The following is a 26,366-nucleotide window of genomic DNA, read 5'->3' on the forward strand; positions in this document are numbered from 1 at the left end:
GGTAGGGTAGATCTTCTCGACCGTAATGAGAAGAGGGAGGATGCAGATGTGAAAGGAGGGAGGGCTGGAAGGAGACGGCTGACGGGTGCAGGACAAGCTGATTAAGAGTCGTTGAGGTGAGGACGAGCAAGGGGAAGGTTTGGCGTCTTTGAGGGGTCGACGATCACTTCAACAGACAGTACAACATTTTTTTTTTTACATCAAAGGAGACAGTTCAAGGGCGTATAGAAAATATTAAAAAAAAATAGCCCGCTTCTTACTGCTCCTGAACATGGCGAAGTATTAAGCTGGGACGAAGTGAAGAGACTGTTTAACGTTCGGAGGCGCTGGTAGATTGCTTAGATCTCGGATGCATTATACGAAGCGCTCAAGTCCTCCGGCTGACGTCTTTTCAACCATCAGAGATCACCCACATTCTGGCCATCTACCCTAACCTGAGCAATGCATGTCGGGTTAAGGACCGGGGCCAGCGAGGGCCGAGCAGAGAGAAAGTATTGGCTGGACTAAAATAAATATCCGGCCGTGTGAATAACGAGCAGCGGCCGACTACCGCTGCCCAGGAAGCTGACCTACATAGCAGCCCCGCACTCACGTAAAAATGCAGAGTAAAAATTAGTGAGCTAAATATTAGATAAAAAATAGATCAATTTATTATCTGCCACGTTAGGGAGATGATTTTATTTTCAGACTGTTGTGTGATTTGTTTGACTAAAAAAGAGAAATTAAACTTTTAGCATCTGAATAATTGTTTTGAATATGCGTTGTTTTTTTTCTGTAAATATATGATATAATTTCACACACACACACACACACACACACACACACACACACACACACACACACACACACACACACACACACACACACACACCATCCCGCTCTGACACATATTCAAGTTTCATCTCTCCACCTGGTCTTCTGTCTGACCTGCCCTCTACAGTTCCCGGACGGCCACTCTGTTTGATTGCATTGTGTTCATCCGTTACCAGTTCTACGCGTGCCATTACCTGCCAGAGTTCAGTTCTTAGTATTAATCTTCATTGGTATACCTTTGACCTTTGTCCCGTAACCCACGATGGCCCTCGCTTCCTGTTCCTCCATGCCATTCTCTGCTCTTCGTGGCCTTCTCTTTAAATCTCTTGTGGGACGTCAAATGTCTGAACCAACGATTATGACTGGGAAGAAACACGATTATACGTTCTCCATCCCTATAGTAATATTTTTTTTTTCCGATGACTTGGTTTGCATTACTTGTTTGTCCCTTTCAAATGCTTCGTTTCCGACCATTATTTATTTTCCTGGCAACTGATTACTTAGCATTAACTTCATATCCTTTACATTCGTCTTCAGACTTATTTTCAGACACTGAGGAGTTTCTCGAGCATTCTAGACCAGAAAACTCTAGAATTTAAAGAGTAGTAGCTAGATAAAAATATATAAGTAAACTAAAAAGGACATAGTATTAGGCTCACTCACTAAAATGTACATATGCATCGAGAAGCTCGCGTCTTTCATCACAAGGTAAAGGACAGTCCATCTGACCATCAAAATATTTAGGAGCTTACTCATTTCCTTCCTTTCCTTCCTCTCCTCATTTTTCCTCCATTCTCCCTTATTCCCTCCTTTATTCCTTATTTACCCTCTTCCTTCATTTATTCACATTTCTCTCCTCACCTTCCTAAATTACCTGTTCCCTCATCATACAGATATTATGCCAAGTTTCATCGCTTTCTATGCAACGCGTGTTTGCTATTAAAGAGTTTCTGCTTAGGTAAAAAAAAAAAAAAAAAAAAAAAAACAGCACTAACAACAATAACAAGAAAATAAATAATAGAATGCATGCATATATTATTTTAAATTTTCCAGCTTTTTAAAATAGAAAGTGTTGAAATGATAGATATTTTTATTTCCCTGTGGCTGAATGTGTGTGTGTGTGTGTGTGTGTGTGTGTGTGTGTGTTTCCTCTCTGTCATTTTTTCTTCTCTATCTACCTGTCTCTGTATCCAATTTCATACTGCTCTCTATTCCTCTCTTTCCTTGGCTTCACTTCCGGGAGGAGGAATGAAATTAGTTTTTTATGTGGCCTCCAATCTTCCTTGGCTGTAATATCTGTTGCCGAGGGGAGGAGACACACCAACAAAATGAGAAATCTTGCCTTTAATATTTACTTTTTTTAATATATGGGAGTTAACCATGTGCCACTTCCGAAGAAATTGTATTGCCTATATGTTTTATTATTCAACTGTGATGAGATATTGGTACTGAGGGTCATATTCTAAACAAATTTAGCGCCCAAGCACACACACACACATACATCTGACAAGGATTTCGTAGGAGTTGTTGACCTATCCATGGCTAATATCATGAGCCTGGTGGTAGTTTGACGGAGCCTTTTTTTTATAGCAAAGGAGACAGTTCAAGGGCGTAAAGAAAAACATATAAAAAAAAGCCCGCTTCTTACTGCTCCTGAATAGAAGTCAAAGGAGTGTTCAAAAAGAGAGGTCAGTTTCGAGAGGAGAGGTGTCCTGATACCCTCCTCTGTACCATGAACGTAAAAAATACATATTGAAAACCCGATTAATCTCCGTTTGGTCCTTTGAATAATTGTTAACGTGAGTGGCGGAAGCGTCTAAAAAATATATTCACCTGTCGCTTCCTGTTTTTTTTGTGTTTTTTTTTACAGGAAAGGAAACAGCACAAGGGCACAAAAAAAGGGAAACAATAAAAAAAAGCCCGCTACTCGCTCCTCCACTAAAGAATCCGAAGAGGTGGAAGTGGAAGTTATGCGTAGACCTTTTACTACATTACACGCCGTTCCCGTTTTCCTTCATATCACCAACTCTTATAAGCAACACTATATGACTTTCAAAACCTGCTTCTCCGCGTACTTATTCACCTGTCGCTTCGTGTACTCGTGTGGAAATGATGCGAAGACCTCTTACTGCTTAACACTCCATTCCTGTTTTCCTTCATATCTCCAACGCTTACGAGGGACAGTATATAACTTTCCAAACCCACCGTTCCGCATCCATATTCCTCTGTCGCTGTCGTGTACTCTTGTAGTGATGCTAAGACCTTTTATTGCCTTACACTCCATTCCCGTTTTCCTTCATATCTCAAGTCACAGTATGATATGGCTTTTAGTATGACTTTCAGATATCCTGCACGCTGCCACGATTCACCAATAACGCAATTACGCTGAAAGCCGATTTGTCGCGCGCGAGTTAATAATGCAAAAAAATGATATATACTTTTTATATTTGTGAGTGTTGAAATTAAAAAAAAATGTATTAGTAAAGGTGGTGGTGGTAGTAGTAGTAGCAGTAGTAGTGGTAGTAGTAGTAGTGGTAGTAGTAGTAGTAGTAGTAGTAGTAGTAGTAGTAGTAGTAGTAGTAGTAGTAGTAGTAGCTATTGTTGTTGTCGTTGTCTTTGGTGTGTTGTCGCTTTGGCGTGGTCTAATTTCAACACTGTGTAAAACGTTGTAGGCAAAAAGCGTTGTTATCTTCAAAAGGAGGTTGACTCGGCACTCATAAAGGAGCCGTGTTTTGCTCCGTCCGCGGCAATCTGGGTTACGAGAGCACCGCGACGAGGGCAATGTTGTCACCGCCGCGGAACCAGGTGCAGAGAAGCTCCTCGCATGCTTACCCCGAGACATCATCATCATCATCATCATCATCATCGTATAACGTCCATTTATTCCCTATGGTGGGGTTGGACGGGATATGAGCCTCCTCCACTCTTGCCGGTCCATAGCTATTTCTTTCGTGATGTTCAGCCTCCACATATCTTCCTCCACCACCTTTCTCCACGTCCTCCTTGGCCTTACTGGTGGTCCTCTGCCCTCTACCTCAAAGTTTAGTGCACGTCTCAGGATGTGTTTTCCTCTTCTCCTCACATGTCCAAACCACATGTATATATCCTGAAAGTGTAATCCATTCTGTGTAGTCAGGTGCAGACTCGTAACTAGATGCAAATAAAAACTGTCATGTGAGGAAAATAATTATTGCCGGCAGTGTTGGTCGACTTGTAATTTCCCTGATGTTTTGCTCTAAATATTGTATTATAGAAAAACGTTTCGGAGGCTGTAACGCCGCTGGAGGTTTGCATTCTATTTATAACTTCTTTTATTTTATTCTGCTTTAGTTCGTTCCATGGTTTTGTTTATGAAGTGTGGAAAGATAATGTGTGTGAGAGAGATGTTGCCTGTGAGTGCTTGGATAGCGATTTTGTGTTTGGAAAGGCAGTCGAGAGAGAGAGAGAGAGAGAGAGAGAGAGAGAGAGAGAGAGAGAGAGAGAGAGAGAGAGAGAGAGACGAAACATAACTATATTCATTAGGCAATATATATTTTTCATCTGTTTTTCCTTCTTCTTTTTCCAGGTAAGTTGTATGGCGCGTTTCTGAAGTGAAAAGAAGAGATTTCGGGGCCGCTGAATCCTTGACCCTGTGTGAGCTGTTGTGTTCTTATCGTGAGTGTATATTAATAGTTTTGGAAGCGTTTGTGAAGTGTCTTAAGCAATAGATTTATATATTAACTCTAGTCCTAATTCAACCCACGTTATGATGTTGACTCAAATCCACCGAGAGAACATGGCGTATTGCGTATTAACATTGCGTATTGACCTTTACTCCTGATGCCGTTACGTCAGTTTGGTGTAGACGAAAGAAATCACTTGGTCTGGACGCGTGTGTGCGTGTGTGTGTCTGGCAGCTGACTTGAAAAGGTCTGCGTGTCAGTTATCTCAGTGGGGAATGTATGTATGTATCCAGGGAATATATCGTTTACATTCTCTCTCTCTCTCTCTCTCTCTCTCTCTCTCTCTCTCTCTCTCTCTCTCTCTCTCTCTCTCTCTCTCTCTCTCTCTCTCTCTCTCTCTCTCTCTCTCATTCCGCATTACCTTTACTGGCGACGTAGTTGATAATAATTATAATTTTTTTTATAGTTTTCTATTTCTGTGATCGACTTCAGCTTCCCCGCACTAGTTGGTGAAAAGTGTGTGGCAATTGAGAACAGCATCAACGCCGCGTACGAAGCAGTGATGGAGAGCCGCCTAATTATACTAAAATAAGCTCTATGCACCAATTAACTGTGAACTGTTCATAATTAGATAAAACATTTGATGAAGGCCAAGTAAATAGTATCTTGAGGAGAAAAAACATTAACAAGCATTAGTAACATGTTCACAAGAGGACGTAACAGACAACAGTGACATGTCCAGCAAAGGGAAGTAACAGACAACAGCAACTTCACCATAAGGAAGTAACATGCAAGAGTAACATGTTCAGCAAAGGGAAGTCACGAACAACAGTAGAACGTCCAGCAAAAAGAAATAAAAGGTGACAGTCACCCGCCCTCTTCTCTGCCCCGCGTGGTGGAGAGGCAGTGTTTGTCGTCATAACAGCTGAGGAAGGAAGGAAGTGGTGATCGCTGAGGACATGTGTACTGAGATTCTGGGAGACTGAGGAAAATTATCAAGAAGCAAAGAAGAACAAGAAGAACAAGAGAAAAAAAGAAAACGAAGAAAACATAAAAATAAAGTAATAAAGTAAAAAGAAGAGAAAAGACAAAGAAAAAACATTACTGGAAGGTTGACAAATAACATGAAGGAAAAACATGTAAGGAAAAATACAGGAAGAGGCGGTAAAAGAAAACACAAAAAAATAAACTCCTTCCCACCAACGTAAGCAAGGTCACGTTATCGAATTATCATTATGAGGATGTCGACGGACACCCTCGCCGACCTCGCCCCCAGAAACAAACTAACTAACTAACTAACTACGCCGCCGATCGAGGTGAGGCAGAAAGGAGGCACACAAATGACGGTCATCCACGGTACAACAGAACAAATAACACTTACAGATAATCAAGAGAGAGAGAGAGAGAGAGAGAGAGAGAGAGAGAGAGAGAGAGAGAGAGAGAGAGAGAGAGAGAGAGAGAGAGAGAGAGAGAGAGAGAAACATACATGATTATAAAACTCGATACAAACATACAAACCCCGCTAATATGATGGACACAAAGGACACTCAAGGACATCAGGAGACTACAAAAAGCCAGACGTCCTACCCAAAACGGCTTCTGAAGATGGGTTACCAAGCTCCCATCCCGCCTGTAAATCCATCTACCCGAAACTGACCTCTCTTTTGGCCTCTCGTTCTGGTTTCTTTAACTGGAGCGGCGTCTAGCGGGCCTTTTTGTTCCTGTTTGTGTTTCTTATCCTTGAGATGCCTGCCTTCTGTAAATAATAATCTATCTCCGTTTCAATGTTTCAGTCGCGTTTTCCTCAGCGGCATTCCTACGCAGTTTGTTCCGCTCATCCACCACTCTGTTCGTGAAGCAGGTTTTTGGCTATTTCTTTGCTGAACGTAAATATATCCAATTTTCAATATAAACATTTCATTAAGATCGCCAGTGTTTATCTCCTTAATCCATTTATATACACCCCAATTTAATATCCACGCAGTCTACGTTTTTCCAAGGAATGCAAGTTAACCCGTCCGCTGCGAATGTCATGGATTTGGCCTTCAGTGGTAGCTCGGTAACATATAGTCCCAGGTACTTCTCTGGCTCGGTGGTGGATAGTGGAGTATTTCCCATGTGTTATTGGTGTGCTGGATATCTCCTCCCAGGGTGCAGGACTTTACATTTTTCTTCATTGAATTGTAGCAGACACTTTTTGTTCCATTCCTGTAGCTTGGTGATGTCTTCTGGTAGGGAATCCGCAGCCAAGGGGTTAAATCGCTTTAATAGTTTTCCGCGGTCTGGGCGGTAAGTTCCTAAGTGTCTGGATCAGTTTGGTCATTAATAGATGTACGTGGAAGCCGCGGTATTACTTGATGCTATTTTAACCTCTGAAACCAATTAGTGACGCGTACCCAACACGTACCAAAAGGGTTCAATGCCTCAGTGCCTCCAGTACAGAGGAGATCCACATCCCTTCCCATGGCTTTTGATCGCCTTGAGTCCGCGCGCAGCCCTGGAGGTGAAGGGCTGTTACCGTTGCTCCTGCTGGGATAAATGACCTCCTCGTTGGTCTCGGGGTCTGGGATGCATTTCTTGAGGACCATCGCGTCTGAGCTCCGGCCGCTGCTGTTCACTCCCTGCTGGCGCCACGTGATCACCGTCAGTGGCCGCGGACCTCTTGGCGTGTTGTTGTGGTGACCGCCCTTTGAGTCTCCTTAATGACCTGGCACAGTGCACTTCCCCTTCCCCCTCTTCTTCCCTCCCCTCTCTCTTCACCCTTCCCCTCTCCCCCTCTCCCTCTTCCATTCTCCCTCACTCACATTCTCTTCCCCCTCCCCCTCGCCCCCTTCTCCCTTTGCCTCTCCCCTCTCTCTTCTTCCCTCCCCTCTCTCTTCACCCTTCCCCTCTCCCCCTCGCCCTCTCCCATTCTCCCTCCCATTCTCTTCCCTCTCCCCCTCGCCCCCTCTCCCCTCCACTCCGCAATCGTACCCTCGTTATTCCGCGCTCAGCAGCTCAGCACAGATCCTCTCCATCCCTTGTGGGTGCCAAAAGCGTCTGAATCCATCATTAAAGCACCAATAATATGCTTGCATGAACTTTGTATCTCCAACCCAGAGAAACCTTTGCCTCTACACACATATTTGAGTCTTTAGCGAATCTTTTGGGTATATGTACTTTTGAGACACGTTGATAATACTTAGGAAATAGTTTGTAGTGATTTAAGTGGTGTGTGAAGGGTGGCATCGGGGTGTTTCTTAAGGGTATTATTAGCCAGTATTGCTCCTAGGATGACTCACGTTATTAACTGATGCTTAGGGAAAAGTGTCAGGCAGGAAAATTGGTGATCTCAGGTGGCAACATTTAGGGGCAGGTGACGTCACGCGCAGGTGGCTGAGTGGCGGGAGCTGCGCGCTGCCTGCTGGAGAGGAACAGATGAAGAGCCTTGAAGCGTTCTTGGAAATTTATGGAGTAACTGAGGTAATGGCGCAGAGACCTCTTTGATGTTTATTTTTTAAGATTCATAACGAGTGTTTGATGTGATAATGGCAATGAAGGTCCGGAATCAGGACTCCTCGTGATTGGCAGACTCCACACGGTAATCTCGAGCGTGTCAGAGATGCAACAGAAGAACACAAACAGACAAGCACGCACAAACAGACACACTAAAGAACGAACAGAGACGTGCACCTCCAGCAGTCTTTCAACAGTGATTCAGGGATACATCACAAACATGCATCCGCGGACAGAAAAAAAAAAAAAAAAACGAACGGAAACGAACAGCATCGAACACCGCTAGCAACGTTATAGTGAAGTACAAAATTAACGGTCCTTTGTGTTTCAGAGATGCTACACAAGGAAACATGTAGCAGCTGAAATGTCGTATTGGGAAAGGAACATAGACGTGAACCATTGGGAGAAAAACGATGGAAAGGAACATAAACGAAAACGAAAAAAACGAAAATAAATGTGGATCAGTTAGGAGAAGCGATGGGAAAGAAATACAAGCAGGGATCAGTGAGCAGGAACGGAGGGAAAGCACCTAAAAATAAATGAATAAATATATAAACGTAGATCGGTGGCCAGAAAGGAACAATGTAAAAGGAACATGAATTTGCATCTTTAGACAAAAACGAAGAGAATGAACATAAACGTGGATCAGTAACCAGGAAATATCAAATACCAGAGAAAGAAAACACATTAACTTCTAAGAGAACACTCACCCCATGGTTCCTCTATTGCACAAAATTGACCCAGACAGACAGACAGACTCGTATGAAAGAGGTCAACCACGGCTTTCATGTTAAGCCTTCAGATGAGTGTGTCAGTCATCCTCACGCAACACAAAAAGGGAATTAAAAAGTGTGTTGTTATCTTCTATATTATTTTAAAATTTTATTCATGGCTGACTTACATAATCAGACAACTCAACTGTTTTCATTTATCACTAATTTCATTGCCAGGTACACCAGTCACTCGCTTTTGTCCATGATTCGACAGTCACACTAATATGTCTTCGTTATTTTCTTAGTATTAGGGCCAGCCAAGTATCACTCTTCCTCTTTCTCACTCTGTCCATCCATCCATCTATCTATCTGTCTGTCTTTCTATCTATCTTACCTGTCTCTCTATATCTATCTGTCTTTATCTATCTCTCATACCCGGACACACACACACACACACACACACACACACACACACACACACACACATCCACACACACATCCACACACTATTCAAGAATCACACACCCATTTACACACACACATACACACACACACACACACACACACACACACACACACACACACACACACACACACACACACACACACACACACACACACGCCCACGCCCACGCCCACACCAGAAGCCTCTAAATCATGAGCTCTCTGAAGCCTTCGAAGTCCACCTTGCCTTTCCCGTCCTCGTCAATCTCCTCGATGATGTCGTTGAGGTCTGTCTCGGAAAGCTTGTTGTCCAGCTCCTTCAGGATCTCCTTCAGCGTCTGCGTGGTGATGTAGCCTTTGCCTGGAGAAGAGAGAGAGATAGAGATAGAGAGATGAGGGGGTGGGGTGGGGGGGTCGATGCAAGTTCACGGTTGTGGAAAAGGACGAGGAGGAGGAGGAGGAGGAGGAGGAGGAGGAGGAGGCATAGCACAGTTGGAGGTAGATTAGGAATGGGAAGGGAAAGTCGACGGAGGAATAAAAGGGAAAAAGTAGGAGACAAAATGTAGGTAGGAAGAAAAGAGAGGAGAAGTAGGAGGAGGAGGAGAAGGAGGAAGAGGTAAATTACAGTTCGAGGTAGATTGGGAATGAAAGGAAAAGAGGAGGAAGAGAAGCAGGAGGAATAAAAGAGAGAAATTAGAAGGCAGACTAAGAATGTGCCTAAGGAAGAAAAGGGGGAGAGGAAGAGGCATAGGAGGAGGAGGAGGAGGAGGAGATATTTATTATGAAGAGTAAATATTTTGAACACTTGCATTTCCTCTGGTCGTTATATTAATGGGACACTTTTTTTGATTAACGTTTCCTCATATTACGAACTCATTTCTCTCTCTCTCTCTCTCTCTCTGTTTATATCATGAAAATCTCATTAAGCGATCAAAGGCAGGATTTTGGAAGCTACCTCTTACCTGCTTTACTTTTTTTTATTATATTTTCTTTTGAGTGAATCCTATTTTTTGTTTGTTTTTTGCCATTATTTTTTGCTTTTCTGATTTTACCGTTTATTTCTTCCGGCGTTGCAAATTTTCTTTCTTTAATATTAAAAAAAACCTCCTGCATTTTAATTTCCTCTATTCTCTGTTGTTATTGTTTTCTCTTCCCCCTTTTCTTTGTCTAGTTTGTATTTCTCACTTTTCTTATTTTTTCACTTCTCTCGTATTTTTTCGTATTTTTTTCAACTTTTCCTCCTTTCCTTTGTCTTCGTCTTTTTTTCTCTTCCTATTTTAGCCTTTTGCTCCTTTTCCCGCATTGCTTCTCTTGTAGCGCGCTGTTGCTTAATGTATCTTTTCATTCCGTTCTCCCTTTTCATGTATATTAAATGATTCTCGCTTTGTGCTCCTATATATCAACGAAGCAGCTCAAGGGTGAAAGAATAACATAAAAAACGGCTATGCAATCTTCCTGGAATGATGACAAGGGGAAAAAGAAAACGGAGGGTCAAACTCGATTCCATACCCAATCTACCTTCAATTGTATTTTACCTCCTCCTCCTCCTTTGCCTCCTACTCTTCCTCTCTTTTCTTCCTACCTACATTTTGCCTCCTCCTTTCTCCCATTTATTCCTCCAGTTATTCCTACCTTCTCTCCCTCCGTCTCTTTTCCCTTCCCATTCTTAATCTAACTCCAACTGTACTTTGCCTCCTCTTCCTCCTCTTCCTCCTCCTTTGAAAGCGCTCAGAAGGAGGAAATACAGACGAAGGATAGCCGTTTTATAGTCTACCAGTGAAAGTGATGAAAGATTGATTGTACGGGTTGACTCTTGCATCAGGAATTGGGACAGCATAGAGGTGAGGAAGAGTTGAAATTCATATGCAGTGAGGCCGCATGATTAAGGAAGACACGCACTTAACAAGGGTCAGATGAGTAGTTAGCACGGAACTATTTGTAAAAGATAGAAAACGCAACATCATTACGCTGAGATTCAAGAGATAGGAGAGTCATTAAAGGAAGGGTAGTTGACGAGGGAAAAATCCTACGACCTACTCCAAAATATCGGTGCATTTGATTCTTATATTTCTTTTAAGCTTTCAATATTTTAAACCATCGCTTCCCTTTCATTTCTTATTCATGAGTTTTTTGTTTTTTTCTTCCTTTTCACCTGCAAGACTTCCAAGGTATAATTATGTTTTGGCCTCTCGACGCTTTCCTTTGTAATAGTGTTTTTTTTTATTCTCTCCAGTCCCATTCAACCTACCTGCGCCGCCTCGCTTTTTTCTTTCTCCTCTTTTTTTTTTCTTACATTTTTACTTCTCTCTTTCAACCTCTTCCTGGTCTTCTTCTTCCCCCCAGAATCTTCTAACTTCCCTCAATCACCATCACTATGCTCTCCTCCTCTTCCTCCTCCTTCTTCTTCATCTTCTTCTTCTTCCTCTTCTTCTTCTTCTTCTTCTTCTTTCTCCTCCTCCTCCTCCTCCCTCCTTTCCCTCCATCTCCTTGCTCTCTTCTACATTTACTCTCTCTCCTCTTACTGATCCTCTTCTCACTCTTTTTCCTCTTTCTCCTATTCTCTCTTCCCATTTCCCTATTCATTATTCCTCCTTTATCCTTCTCATTATTTCAGTTCTCTCTTCTTCCTCTCCCTCCTCTACATCTTTCCTCTCTCTTTCTCCTCTCACATCTTTCTCCTCTTTCTCTTCTTTCTCTCTCTCTCTCATGCTCCTTGCTATGATCCACTCTCATCCTTCTTTATAATCCTCTCTTCCTCTCTTTATCTCCTCTCACACCCTCCCCTTGCTTCCCCTCACGCTCTTTATCCCTCTTTATCCTCTCTTTCAGCCTCTTCTTCCTCTTCATCTCTCGTCTCATCTTCCCTCTTCTGTTTGTCCTCCTCTTCCTCCTGTTCCTTCTCACCTGCTCTTCTCCACAGTCCTTCCTCTTTCTCCTTTTCTCTCACTCTGCTTTCCAATCTCCACACCCTCTTCCTTTATTTCTTTCACCCTTGCTCCCTCTCCTTGCTTCCCTTCCATCCCTCTCTCTCCCCTTTACCTCTAACCACCTTCCACACTCGTTCCCACTCTCTCCCCTCTCACTGATCCTCTCCCTGCACACTCCACTCTTCTGTATCCACTCTCAGCTCCCCTCTCCTCTGTTTGCTCCACTTTAAGTCTTTATCGTTTACCCTCCCCCTGCTAAGCATTCCATATTCTCTCCCTCTATATCTCTGTCTATCTTTGTGTATCTGTATCTATCTGTCTGTCACTCATCACCTTCTTGTTATCAATTAAAGAACGTCTACCCTCACTCACCTTCCTTGTCGTAGAGTCTGAACGCCTCCTTCAGTTCGTTCGTGATCGTCTCCTCGTCGTCCTCCTGCATGAAGTTTGAGGCGATTATCACGAATTTGTCGAAGCTGATCTTGCCATCGTCTGCAACAGGGGGAGGCTGTTAGGAGGATCGGAGGGGGAGAGGGAGAAGGAGGAGGAGGAGGAGGAAGAAGAAGAAAGATTTAGATGAGGAATAAAAAGAAAGAAAGAAAAAGAGAAAGGTAAAGGAGGAGAAAGAGGAAAAAAAAGAGGAGACATGAGAGGAGGATTTTAAGTAGGAGAAGAAGGAAGAAGAAGAAATATTTTGATGAGGAATAAAAAGAAAGAAAGAAAAAAGAAGAGAGGTAAAGGAGGAGAAAGAAAAGAAAGAGAGGAAACATGAGAGGAGGATTTTAAGTAGGAGAAGAAGGAAGAAGAAATATTTAGAAGAAGAAAAGAAAAAAAGAAGAGTGGAAAATGAGAAAGAGGAGGAAAAAGAGGAAAACTGAGAGGAGGAGATATAGGAGAAGTAAAGAAGATACATACCATAGAATAAAGAAGAAGGAACGGGGCAAATAAGAGGCATAAAGAATGAATGCAAGAAGAAGAGGCGTGTAAAAGGCAGGCAGAAGAGACAGGTGAATTAAGGAAGAAATACGAAAAAAATAATAGGGCGTATAGTATAAATAGAGGGTGAAGGAGATGGTGGGAAGAAAAGACGAATAAGGAAGGGTTCACAGCCAAAAAAAAAAAAAAAAGATAGAGAAGAAGTAAGGAGGAAAAAAAAAGGTGGGTGACATAGGGTATAGAAGGGAGATGAACGGAAGGGAACAAGAGAATGCGAGGAAGGAAGGAAGGAAGGAAGGTTTCACAGCAGCAGGATAAAAAATGGATAGAGTGGAAAGGGATGAGGAGAAAAAGAAAGGGAGAAAATCACCGATAAAAAGAGGAAGAAGTATAAAGAAGGTTGAAAGAAGAGCGTACGGTATAAATGGAAGAAGGAGAGGAGGCAAGAATAGGCGAAGGAAGAAGGAACAGAAGCAAAGAAATGGGAATCGAGAAAGAAGGAATTAGAAGAAAAGAAAGAAAAGATGAAGGTAGGACTTAGGGGTAGAGAAGGAAGGTGGAAGGCAAGGGAAGGAAGACGAAGAAGAAGGAGTTCACACCTAAGAAATGGAGATCGAGGGAGAAAAGATGAAGAGAAGAAAACAAAGAGAACAAAAAGTAAGGAGGGTGGAGGTTTGCAGTCAGGAGAAACGTGAAATAAAATAGTGATGAACTTAAATGATCAAATGGAATGTCGAGATTGAATTACACGCCTGCATTAGGTTTTGATTAATGGTGTTTGGAAGTTTTAACACCCGGCTATTGGAATGTGCGTCCCCTGATTGCTGTTTGCGATATTAATTAGATTGTAATGACAGTCGGCGGGCGTGTTAACGAGAACCGGCGATGATGCGTCAAAGTTTTGGTCCAGCGACATGTTTCGGACGTGTCATATGTTGGTGACAAGCCCTGGAAATGGCTACAGAGCACGTGGTTAGAGATGGTCTACTACTACTACTACTAATAATAATAATAATAATAATAATAATAATAATAATAATAATAATAATAATAATATGCTATTACTATTACTACTGCTATTTCTACTACTAGCATAACCATTATTACTATTTCTACTACACCTGTTAATACTACTACCACCACAACCCTTCTACTACTACTACTACCACTATCACTACTACTACTACTACTACTACTACTACTAAAAGGAAAAAAGTAGGAGGCAAAATGTAGGTAGGAAGAAAAGAGAGATGGAGGAGGAGGAGGAGGAGGAGGAAGACGTAAATTACAGTTGGAGTTAAATTGGGAATGGAAGGAGAAGAGGAGGAGGAGAGCAGGAGGAATAAAAGAGAAAAATTAGGAGGTTAGGTTAGGTTAGGTTAGGTTAGGTTAGGTTAGGATCACCACCAACACCGCCACATTGCACTTCCTCTACTAATCTTATCCTCCCGCCATCTTCATTCTTTCCTGCCACGGTCACAATTCTTGCTCGTTGTTGCTCCCTTCCAATTGGCTGATTACCCCGGAGAATCGAGGGACTGGGCCGGACAAATGACATCTGCCTGACTCGCGGCGTTGGTGCTCAGGTCTGGCTGGGCGCGAGGCAGGGGGTTATTTGGTACGTCTGTTGCTCCTACTACTACTACTACTACTACTACTACTACTACGAACACTATCCCTTGTGCTATTGCTGCTACTACTGTTACTGCTTACTACTACTACTATTTCTTTTATCTACTACCTCTACTACTACTACTACTACTACTACTACCATACCTCTATCAGTTATGTACGTATTGCTTGTCCCGCAGTCAATAAACCATGTATCTATCTATCTATTCATCTATCTATCTATCTATCCGTCCATTAATCTATCTGTCCTTGTATAGATGCGTGATGCTATCGTGTACGTGGTCATTAGGGTTCGATACTGCCGGAACTGAAGAGCCTCGTCAACACCCTCCCCTTATGGCCGCTCATACGAGAACACGAGAACTCAATATCAATACAAAATCCGCCGCGTTCATCGGCTCGGTGCTGCAGGCGCGTGGGCAGGGCGCCGAGCAGTATTCCCCTTCCTTTCTGTTCTTTTCATCCATATTTATCGTTTCCCTTTGTTTTCTCCTCTGGATTTTACTTTTACTACTATTACTACTACTTTTGCTACTACTACTACTACTGCTACTACTACTACTACTACTACTACTACTACTACTGTTCTTTTCATCCATATTTATCGTTTCCCTTAGTTTTCTCCTCTGCATTCTACTTTTACTACGATTACTACTACTTTTACTGCTACTACTACTACTACTACAACTACTATAACTATCACTACTACCAAAGCATTATCTATCTCCTCTTTCCCCTTTCATTCACTTCCTTCTTTTTATTTCATTTCATTCATCTTTTTCTAACCCTTATCAGCTGCTAGTTACTATGTTATATGTTCACCTTGTGGCCGTAACTCTGTATGAAAAGTAACGTGGCTTTATATAGTAGTGTTACGAATGCGTGAGGGACTTTAAATATATATATGAAAGATGAATATGTTTAAAATGGCGTTGCAGAGAGAAATATTGGGCCATTGTGTTTGGGCGGGCGCTCTCGTCGGGGTAATTCATTTTCAGGTATTGTTTGTTGTGTCTGTTTGTCGCCGGAGAGTTTATGGAGCTCCGAACGCGGCGGGACAACACACGTCGGCGGGGCATGGCGCGGCGGCGAATTGTGTTTTGTTGCGAGCGGCCCGACCGAATAAATGTCCTGGGAATGGAAAGGTTAGGCGGAAACGTGTGTCGGGTGGCGATGCTTCCAGGCTGCCTATATAGTGTGTCCTCAGGTCATGGTTGGACTGATGATGATGGTGGTGGTGATGATGATGATGCTCCTGTTTTGAAATTAACTTCTGTCTTTTAACTTTTTACTTTTTGTCCTTGAACTGACTCCCCTGCTGTAAAATAAATAAATAAATAAACAGAATGGAGCGAGACTGTTTTAAAAAGGAAGTTATATTTTGAGTGCACGCGTTGAAATTAATCAAACAAGACCTTTTAAAAGCGAAATAGTCTTTTGTCCACGCGTTATAAGTGGAAAAAAAGACTTACAGAGGAAATTAGCTTGACAGTTTAAAAAAAGAAGCGACATTTTTCTTTATTTCTCGCGTTAAAATGAATAAAAGAAAAAGATTACTAGAAGCGAAATATGTTTGCTCCTGCTCACGCGCGTTAAGGGAAATGCCAAAAAGAGACTAGCAGACGAAATTAGGAAGACTGTTTTAGAAGTTGTATTTTCATTTACACGTTGAAACTGATTAAAAAAAGACTGTTAGAAGCGAAATATGCTCCTGCTCACGCGCGTTAAGGGAAATGCCAAAAAGAGACAAGCAGACGAAGTTAGGAAGACGGTTTTAGAAGTTGAATTTTCATATACAAACGTTGAAACTGATTAAAAAAAAAGACTGTTAGAAGCGAAATATGCTCCTGCTTTACGCGTTAAGGGAAATGCCAAAAAGAGACTAGCAGACGAAATTAGGACGACTGTTTTAGAAGTTGTATTTTCACTTACACGTTGAAGCTAATTAAAAAAAAAAGGCGGTTAGAAGCGAAATATTCTTTTATCACGCGTTACGGTCAATGAAAACAGACTATTGCACACGAAATTTGTTTTTGTCGACCTGATCAAACCGAATATAGAACCACTCTTAAAGATGAAATACTGTTCGCTGTGCCCCGGATATTTTGGTGTGAAGTTATATATGTATTTGTTTTATCCTTTTGCTCCACCGAATTCACAGACTAGTGATATTTTTCATCTGGGAGTGTGAAACGAAAAGAGAGAGAGAAAAAAAATGAAAGCCATAAAAACACTGAAATACTACATTGAACTTTACACAGCACACCCTCCATAAAGACTCCATAAAGCCTCTCTATTAAGACTAGTGATATTTTTCATCTGGGAGTGTGAAACGAAAAGATAGAAAAAAATAAAATAAAGCCATAAAAACACTGAAATACTACATTGAACTTTACACAGACACCCTCCATAAAGACTCCATAAAGCCTCTCTATTAAGACTAGTGATATTTTCCGTTTGGGAGTTTGAAACGAAAATAAAAAACAACAACAACTGAAAGCAATAAAAAAAAAAAAACTGAAATTCTACATTGAACTTTACACTGGCAGACCCTCCATAAAGTTCCCCGATTTGGGACTTTCACCATTGCTTTTGATGTATATACAGAGTCGGCGTCGGTCGGGTGGGCGGGGGACTTAATAACGACGCTCCCTGCTGCCACGAACTCATCAAAGCCGCCGGGAGAGCTAATTCGATGCGTCGCTGCCCATGTTCCTCATTATCCTTCCTGTGTTTCATCATCCTTTCCAGAGTGATTATATTCTTCTTTCCCTTGCCATAAGCCGCACTCATCCTTTCCCTTCTCTGTAGCCCTCCCTTCCTCTCTCTATCTTTTTAATTTCATCAGTAGTGTACACATTTTTTTTCCTGTTTTGTTTTTTTATTTAACATTCCGGAGGTGAGCAACGTGACCAGCTGTAGCGTATGACCTTGAACTTTCTCTCTTTTTCTCTCTTATTTCTGCTTTATGGTTTTTTCTCGTCGTTGTGAGCTTAATTTATGTTGCGCTTTTATTGAATTATTCGTCAAAGCAGACCAGAGAAGACAATTTGTTGGAAGTTTAATTAAAATCATGCGCATCTGATGTTTCCGTTTGTTCTTTTCCTAAACTGGGTACCGTAATCATGTAAACTTTTTATATTTTTTCACAAGTAAGACCTTGCTATCTATTTGTTAATTAAGATATAAAGATTTTGCCCTTTGAAAATGAACTCTTACACTCACTTAAGTTTCCCGGGTTTGGTTCAGTACTTAATCAAATACCAATTTCCACAAGTAAAGCTTCTTACGCAGTTTTTTATTTTTTTTTTTTTTTTTTTCAAGCGTCGTCTTTTTTCGTATCGCTGCAGTTCGGGTCAGCTGTGTGCGGCTTCCTCAATAAACTTACTGAACTTGCAGCGGATTTTTCTATTGCTGTTTTCTATTGCTAGGGTTTTCCACGTGTAGTTTCCCTCTTTATAGTTTCTTCAGCGGGATGTTTGTCGGGATAAAAGTGGACTCGAGATTCTTGGAAAGGGTAAATATGGACTCAGAATTCTTTGAAGGGGTAAATATTGGACTCAGAATTCTTTGAAGGGGTAAAGATTGGATTCAGAATTCTTTAATAAAAATATATCTCCATAAGGACAGTTATCGTCTGATTTTAGTTAGCGAGCTGAGTTTTTTGCCCTACTACACAGCCTTATGCATATAGTACAAATAATAAATGAAGGGAGGTCTTCAGTCCACCGTGAAGGAGTTAATATTCTCGTTCATGAGGTAAAAAATACGAAGATTACGACTAAAAGCTTTAAGCGGCGTCCCCTGACTGTGCTGGGCTTCCCTAACGCTTCCCCCCTATGTGTGATCGGAAAGAACTCATAGAAGGCAAGATATTTACGCGGGAGTGAAACATATATATACCTCGAATCTCAGAAAACACTCACACGCTTCAGGCACGTGATTCATAGAGCGAGTATCAACGTGGGTATTACATTTGATCATTCTTTTTATATACATATTTTTCTTTTTAGAGTAACAGCGCCGGGGAATATTTTCTTTAGTTAAACCCCTTGGCGTGTCTGTCCTTCCCCGAGAATAAATACAAGCATGAATTATTCCCCGTCACCTCAGAACACGTGGAACCGAAAAAGACACAGGTATAAGTCCTCAGCAAGAACCCCGGAAGCATAAAACAGAAGGAACATGAATCATCACAAATCACCCCAAAAAAAACAGGGAACGGAAGAAACAGACTCCCATCCATCATTTCAGAAAGCACAGAACGGATGAAAAAAGACACAAGCATAAATTCTCAACAACAACCTGGAAAGCATGGAATGAAAGGCAGCGTGAATTCTCATAAATCACCTCAAAAAACGACAAGGAACACGTAAACATACATCACTTCGGAAAGCAAACACGAGTGAGATATAACTCGAACAAACTCTCATCCATTACCTCAGGAAGTGTGAAGCAAACAAACAGACAGAAAAGAAAACGACTGGAACATAAATCCTAGAAAACATTTGCAGAGGACGAGTTTTCTCCTCCACACATGAACGTCTAAACGGCCTGAGAGGATTCGAACACAAGAACACAGAGCACCTAGGTCAGTATTCTAAGACAGTTCCGCTCTCATATCAACTATTCCCAAAGGCCTAAAAAAGGTGATTAATCGGCTTCTAATGAGTGATGTTTCTTTTAGGTTCGTTGTACAGAGAAAGGGTCAAACTACCACCACCAGAGTCATAAAACTACACCCTGGAAGTGGCCAAAACTCCTATTTTTTCAACAAAGACAGCTCAAGGGTACACAAAAAAAGGAAACAATAATAAAAAAAAGCCCGCTACTCGCTGCTCCTAAATATCCTATGAAATCCTATGAAAGCCTTGTCAGATATGTAGGCCTGGGCGAAGAAGTTGAGAATATGGGCTCATGAGACTAAAAGAAAAACAAAGTAAGGAGGAAGTACATACATAAGAACATAGAGGATCTGGAAGAAGGTAAACGATGGAGGAGGAATGAATGTGAAGGAGCCAAACGATGTAGGAGGAAGGGAGGCAAAACATGAAGGAGAAAGAACACAAGAAGAACAAGAAGGTGAAGGAGGAAAGGAAAAAGAACAGTGAAGGAGAAAGAACATAACAACAACAAGGTGAAGGAGGAAAGGAAGCAGAACAGTGAAGGAGAACGAACATAAGAAGAACAAGAAGGTGAAGGAGGAAAGGAAGCAGAACAGTGAAGGAGAAAGAACATAACAACATCAAGAAAGGACGGGGCGGCAACTCACTATCCACGTCCACTCTCTTGATAGTTTCGTTGAGGTCATCGCTGTCGAAGGCTGTGCCCATGGTGGTGAAGATGCCCTCCAGGTCCTTGATCTCCACGTATCCCTTCTTGGTCTTGTCCACGGTGGCGAAGGCCTTGCGCAGCGCTGAAGAAATAAAGAAAGATAAGAACATCAGAAGGAATAATGAGTGCTCAAGGTCACAAGATTTAAACACATGAGGTCATAAGGAGTTAGCGAGAGGCCAGAAAAGAACAGAGAAAGAACATTAAAAGAAAATAATGAGAAGTCTTCTAAAGCTTGAATAGAACATGAGAGCTTAAGGAGTCTGCAAATTGTCAGGGAATAGAATAGGAAGAAATTTAATACAGTAAAACAGATCAAAAGTGCAAACAAACACACACACACACACACACACACACACACACACACACACACACACACACACACACACACACACACCCGGAGTTTCTCTCTCTCTCTCTCTCTCTCTCTCAGAATAACAAATAAAAATGGCTTTGTTATGAAACCCTATCCAACAGTTCGCGAGTTTTCATATATAGGAGACGATATTGTGTTTTATTTGAATTCTGCCTCTTTGTAAAACTCGTTTGCTTCTCAAAACTTGGGATATATATATTTCTTTACGTCACAGCGAAATATGAGTTATGGAATATGTTAGCAATCGCGTTCAGACGTATTTGTTCATGTTTACTATATATAATAATCTTTTTCTGTTTCATTCAGTATTTATTAGGATTTTTGAGCTAGTTTCTGTCTAATGTTGAAGCTATTGTGGCTTATTAAGGTTTTGTGGGCTTCTTTCCTTCCTTCCTTCCTTTCTTTCTTTCTTTCTTTCTTTCTTTCTTCCTTCCTTCCTTGCATTACCCTTCTTCCTTCTTCCTCCTCACTCCATTCTTCATTGACAAGCTTTTATATTTCCGTTTCTTCTGTATTCTTTAATTTACTTCTCATCGCATGGTTATCGTGTATCACTGTGCTGCTGTAAGTCAACACTGCTCAACACAATAACCTGAAGGACACACAACAACACAGGGAGAGCAGTTCCTCGAGGCATCCAGGTTGTCCGGGGCACATCCTGTCACCGAGCGCGGGCAGGCGTGAGGCGGTGTAACATTGCCCGTCAAATCATTTCTCTGCTCTCCACGCACGCTCCCTCTCTTCCTTTCTCTCCTCCTCTCATATCCTCTCTCATATCCCCTCTTCTAGTTGTCCTCCACTCCCACCTGTTCCTTCACACCTGCTCTTCTCGACAGCCTCTTTTCCTCTTTCTCCCCTTTCTCTCTTTCCTTGTTAATCTCCACACATTTTCCTTCTCACTCATTCTTCACTCCTCTCCTTGCTTCCCTTCACTCTCTTTCTCCCTCTTCTTGCTTCCCTTCCCTCTCTCTTTCACCTTCTCCTTGGTTTCCTCCCTTCCCTCTTTCTCCCCTCTCCTCCTCCGCCATCAAGTGTGCTCCTCTCCCAAGAATCTTCCTCAGGCACACACCACGAGGCACGGAGCTGCAAGTTTTATTATGCTTCCAAACGTAATATAAACTGTTGGGCAATGCTCGTGTTCGCCAGAGGAGCGGAAGCTACTTCGAGAGAGGATGGCCATCTTATGTGTGGCTGCGTGATTGCTAGCGACGGAGTATGTTTGGGGAATTCCCGACGCTCATGGAAAATATACGGATCACACAAAAATATGAATAATAATGAAAATAGAGTAGTGATTTGTATTTTTATTATTATTATTATTATTATTATTATTATTATTATTATTATTATTATTATTATTATTGTTGTTGTTGTTGCTGTTATTATTATTGTTTCATATTAATTGTTATTGTGTGGTTTATTTTGATTGTGTATGTTGTTGCTTTTATGTTTATTGTTATAATGTCATCATCATCATCATCATCATCATCAGTAGTAGTAGTAGTAGTAGTGATGGTAGTAATAATAGTAGTAGTAGTAGTAGTAGTAGTAGTAGTAGTAGTAATAGTAGTAGTAGTGTTAGTAATAGTAGTAGTAGTAGTTGTAGTAAAAGTAGAGGCAATAGGAACTGTACTTATCTCAAATAGGAAGCATCGACGGCAACAATAAAACAACATGAACAACAGCAACAACAGTATTTATAGCACCGGTCAAACAGGTAATTTATTCAACGTTTTTCAATTATATAATTATATGTTGTATTTATCTACTTATTTATGGATTAATTTTGTCCGCGAGGCATCACGCGGCGCAGCAGCTGGTGAGGGCCGCCTCGCCGGTGACAGGAGGAGGCACTTCAGGACGAGGCGAATGTTGACGCGCATGCCTGATAAATGGCGACACACACACACACACACACACACACACACACACACACACACACACACACACTGCCAAAATTTAACAAGTGGACAGAATCACACACGCCTCGCAAAACTAGATATTATCGCCTCCACATGCAACACACAGAAGCCGGTTAATATGTAACTACGCAACACCACTATATCAAAACAAACAAACAAGTAGACGTCTAATGTATTCACTGAACATCTATATCTACTGTGCAGGATTAGTAGTAGAAGTAGTAGTAGTAGTAGTAGTAGTAGTAGTAGTAGTACGAGGAGGAGGAGGAGGAGGAGGAGTGCAGTATGTGTATCATCATCATCATCATCATCATCATCATCATCATCAGGAGGCTAAGGGGGACTCACCGTGCATCGTCTTTTCATCAATGTCCGCCTGTGAAGAGAAGAGACATTGTTAGATAAGGGCCGGCATTGTGTGTGTGTGTGTGTGTGTGTGTGTGTGTGTGTGTGTGTGTGTGTGTGTGTCTGCTGTTTGTACACGTGCCTACTCTACCCCCCCCTCCCCCCCTCCCCCTTTTTGGCTGTCTCGCAACCTTTGACCTTTCTGTGGATTTTCTTCTCATTATGTTGATTGGTAATGGACTGTAATACATGCTTTATCTTTTTTTTTTTTTTTTTCTTTTTTTCTTTTTTTTGCCTCATTAAGATCAAATGTAACCTGTCTGTATTTTGTTCATGTTCAAGGTTAAAGATTAGTTACAACATAAAGACTGACGATTGTTAACAGAATTCGTAATATTATAATCATTTTTTTGTTTTGTTTTGTCCTTCGCGTTTTCTTTTCGCTCTCTCTCTCTCATTACCTTTCCTTCTTTCCCTCCCTTCCTTCCTTCCTTCCTTCCTCCCTTCCTTCCTTCCTTCTCTCGTTCCTTTCTTTGTATTGTTTATGGTATTGTCCTTTGCATATTTTTGTTACGCTCTCTCCTATCTCCCCACCTCGTTTTCTTCCTTCCTTCCTTCCTTCCTTTCTTTCTTTCTTTCTTTCTTTCTTCCTTCCCTCATTCTCTGCTTCCTTTCTTGCCTTGCTTATGTTTTTTTTCCTTTGCATCTTCTTGTTACACTTCTATCTCCTCACCTCGTTTTCTTCCTTCCTTCCTTCCTTCCTTCCCTCCCTCCATCCCTCCATCCTTTCTTGCCTTGCTTATGTCTTTTTCCTTCGCTTTCTCTGTCTACTCATCCCATTCTCTCCCATCTTCCTTCCTTTCTTCTCTCTTTCCTTTCCTGCATTTCCCTTCTTCCTTCCTCCTCCTCCTTCCTTCATCCTTCCTTGACAAGCTTTAATATACCTCCGATTCTTCTCTATCCTTTTATTTTACTCCTCATGTTCCTTCACTTAAGCGATGTCCGGGGCTCCTCTTGGCAGCCTGAGCGCGACCGTCCATTGTGTTAGCGGCAATATCGCGACACCCGCTGATTGCAATGTTGTTATGAGTGTCTCGTGTCTCGGGTCTCGCAATGTAACCTCTGCCCTTGTCCCCTCCCAGTCCCCCTCTCTCCCCCTCTCATCCTCAGCCTCCTCTCCTCTTCCCTTCCGTGTCTCTATCCCCCGTCTGGCTGCCACAACTGCGTCAACATCATTGTTTTCACCGAGCCGAGAACGCTGGCGCCAAACAATCAACAAAGATATTAAGTAGGATCTCCTCTGCTCTCTCTCTCGCTCTCTCTCTCTCGCTCTGTCCATATGGCCGGAGGAGGGTGGGGGTGGGGGGGGGGGTCGTGTTTATCCGTTCCGCGCGTGTGTGTGTGTAAGTGTGTGTGCCCTTTTTCTATGTGTGTGTGCGTCGTTTTTTTTCTTTCGCTCGTTTATTGTTCTCTGTTCATTTCCGTGTTTTTTATTTGTGATATTTGTTATATAGTTTTGTTTGGTGCCTGTGGAGTCGTGTATTGCCGCATAGTTGTCATGTTTGTTTGTGTGTTTGTTTTCCCCCTTAGTGTTTGTGTTGCTTGTGGTCATCCATGCGTCTGCTGGGGTATATGGCTGTTGGTGACCTCGCTGAGTGTGTCTGTTTGTGTGTTTATGTGTCTGTTTGTGTTGCGTTTCAGAGCTCGTCTAGTAAAAGTTCATCAATTGCTGTTTTTTTTTTCTTTTCTTCCAAAGTTGAGAGATTATGACTTACTCTTGATAGTTGTACAAGCGAATGTATCAGTGTAAAATCTTGTGGTTTCTTTCCCTATTCAGATGTACGAACACAGATTAATGATGCCAGATAGATAGACTGTTAGCTAGATAGACATATTGCTTATTTCCCTATGCTTATACGAGAACACATGAACAAAGCAATGCCAGGCGGAGGGATAAACAATACCAGGTGGAGAGATAGAGAGATGGATGAAAAAAAAGTTAGATAAATAGGCATATAAGCGGATAGGCAGATGGTTAGAAACATAGAAGTAAATAAATCGATACAAAAATGTGTGAAGGAAAGGGGACGTGAAGGAATGAAGGTGGAAAGGAAGGAAGGAAGGAAAGAACGAAAGAAAGAAAGAAAGAAGGAGATTGGGATGCGATCAAGGAAGAAGGGAAGAAATTAAGGAAGGAAGTTAAGAAAGAAAGAAAGAAAGAAAGAAAGAAAGAAAGAAAGAAGGAAGGAAGGAGAGAGGGATGCGATTAAGGAAGAAGGGAAGAAATAAAGGAAGAAAGAAGGAAAGAAAGAAAGAAGGAAGGAAGGAGAGAGGGATGCGAGGAAGGAAGAAGGGAAGAAAGAATGAAAGAAAGAAAGAAGGAAAGAAAGAAAGAAAGAAAGAAAGAAGGAAGGAAGGAGAGAGGGATGCGAGGAAGGAAGAAGGGAAGAAAGAATGAAAGAAAGAAAGAAAGAAAGAAAGAAGGAAGGAAGGAAGGAAGGAAGGAAGGAGAGAGGGATGCGAGGAAGGAAGAAGGGAAGAAAGAATGAAAGAAAGTTAAGAAAAAATGAAAGAAAGAAAGAAGGAAGGAAGGAAGGAGAGAGGGATGCGAGGAAGGGAGAAGGGAAGAAATGAAGGAAGAAGAATGAAAGAGTGAATGAAAGAAAGAAGGAAGGAAGGAGAGAGGGATGCGAACAAGTAAAAAGGAAAGAAATGAAGGAAGGAATTTAAGAAAGAAAGAAAGAAAAAAAAGAAAGAAGGAAGGAAGGAGATAGGGATGCGAGGAAGGAAGAAAGGAAGAAATGAAGGAAGGAAATTAAGAAAGAACGAATATATACGAGTAGATAGAAAGACAGACATAAAAAGTGCATAGACATATTGAAAGAAACATATAAAGAGACAAACAGACACATAGATACACTTGAGGTCCCTAGATACGTTCAAGCCGGGCACGTCTCCTCGTCGCCACAGTCAGCGTCATCAGATCTCTCTCCATAATCGTCAAGCCGCCCTCCGTTCGTCCCCGTCAGTGTCACAGCCTTGGCAGCGGCCCGAGCATTGTCTGGCCGCGCGTCATGGCTGTCTCCCTCCATCACTGTTATAATTGCTTCGCCCTCCTGCCTTCCTTCCCTCCTGCCTTCCTCCCTTCCTTCCTCCTTCCTTCATTCCTTTCTTGTTTTTGTTCGCTGCTTTCCTTTCCCTCCTTTAATAGTTCTTTCCTGTCTCTCTTTGTGAATGTCTTTCCTTTCTTTATGATTTTGTTCCTCCCTTCCCTTCTCTTCTTCGTTGTTTCTCATTCTTCTTTCTTGGTTTCTTCCTCCCTTCCCTTCTTCTTCCTTTGTTAATTTCTTTACTTGCGTTTTTCATGATTTCCTTCCTTCCTTCCTTTCTTTCTTTCTTTCTTTCCTTTCTTTTTTTCTTTCTTTCTTTCTTTCTTCCTTCCTTCCTCTTCCTCTTGATTTCCTTCGTCCTTTCATGCCTTCCTTCCTTTCTCTCTGCATTTTTTTTTTAATCACTTTCTTACTTCATATTTTTTCCCTATTGTGATTGCTTACCTCGTTTCTGTAGTGTTTTCTGATTTCCTTCCTTCTTTCATACCTTCCTTCATGTCCCTCTCCCCCAATGCATGCAGTCTAAAGCAATCTAATCTTACCATTGCATAACCTATCTCCTCTCCACTCCTCTCCCTTCTTCCTTCCTTCCATCTCCCTTCCTTCCTATTCCTCCTCTTCTCTCCCACCTTCCTTCCCTTGCAAGCTCTTCCTCTC

The 26,366-nt window shown here is 41.8% G+C and overlaps 1 protein-coding gene across 1 annotated transcript in view; it reads right to left on the reverse strand.

The window, feature by feature from the left end:
- Nucleotides 1-8,839: 8,839 nt before the first annotated feature.
- LOC126989732 (troponin C-like) overlaps nucleotides 8,840-26,366 on the reverse strand; it is a 48,173-nt gene continuing 30,646 nt past the window's right edge. Inside the window, exons 2-5 of the mRNA XM_050848343.1 lie at nucleotides 22,603-22,630; nucleotides 19,895-20,038; nucleotides 12,427-12,546; nucleotides 8,840-9,488 (exon numbers count right to left, since the gene is read on the reverse strand). Of these exons, the coding sequence (XP_050704300.1) occupies nucleotides 9,334-9,488; nucleotides 12,427-12,546; nucleotides 19,895-20,038; nucleotides 22,603-22,630 (447 nt within the window). The 3' untranslated portion in view covers nucleotides 8,840-9,333. The remainder of the gene's footprint in view (nucleotides 9,489-12,426; nucleotides 12,547-19,894; nucleotides 20,039-22,602; nucleotides 22,631-26,366) is intronic.

This window comes from Eriocheir sinensis, unplaced genomic scaffold, assembly GCF_024679095.1.
Source record: "Eriocheir sinensis breed Jianghai 21 unplaced genomic scaffold, ASM2467909v1 Scaffold128, whole genome shotgun sequence".
NCBI classification, from domain to species: Eukaryota; Metazoa; Arthropoda; class Malacostraca; order Decapoda; family Varunidae; genus Eriocheir; species Eriocheir sinensis.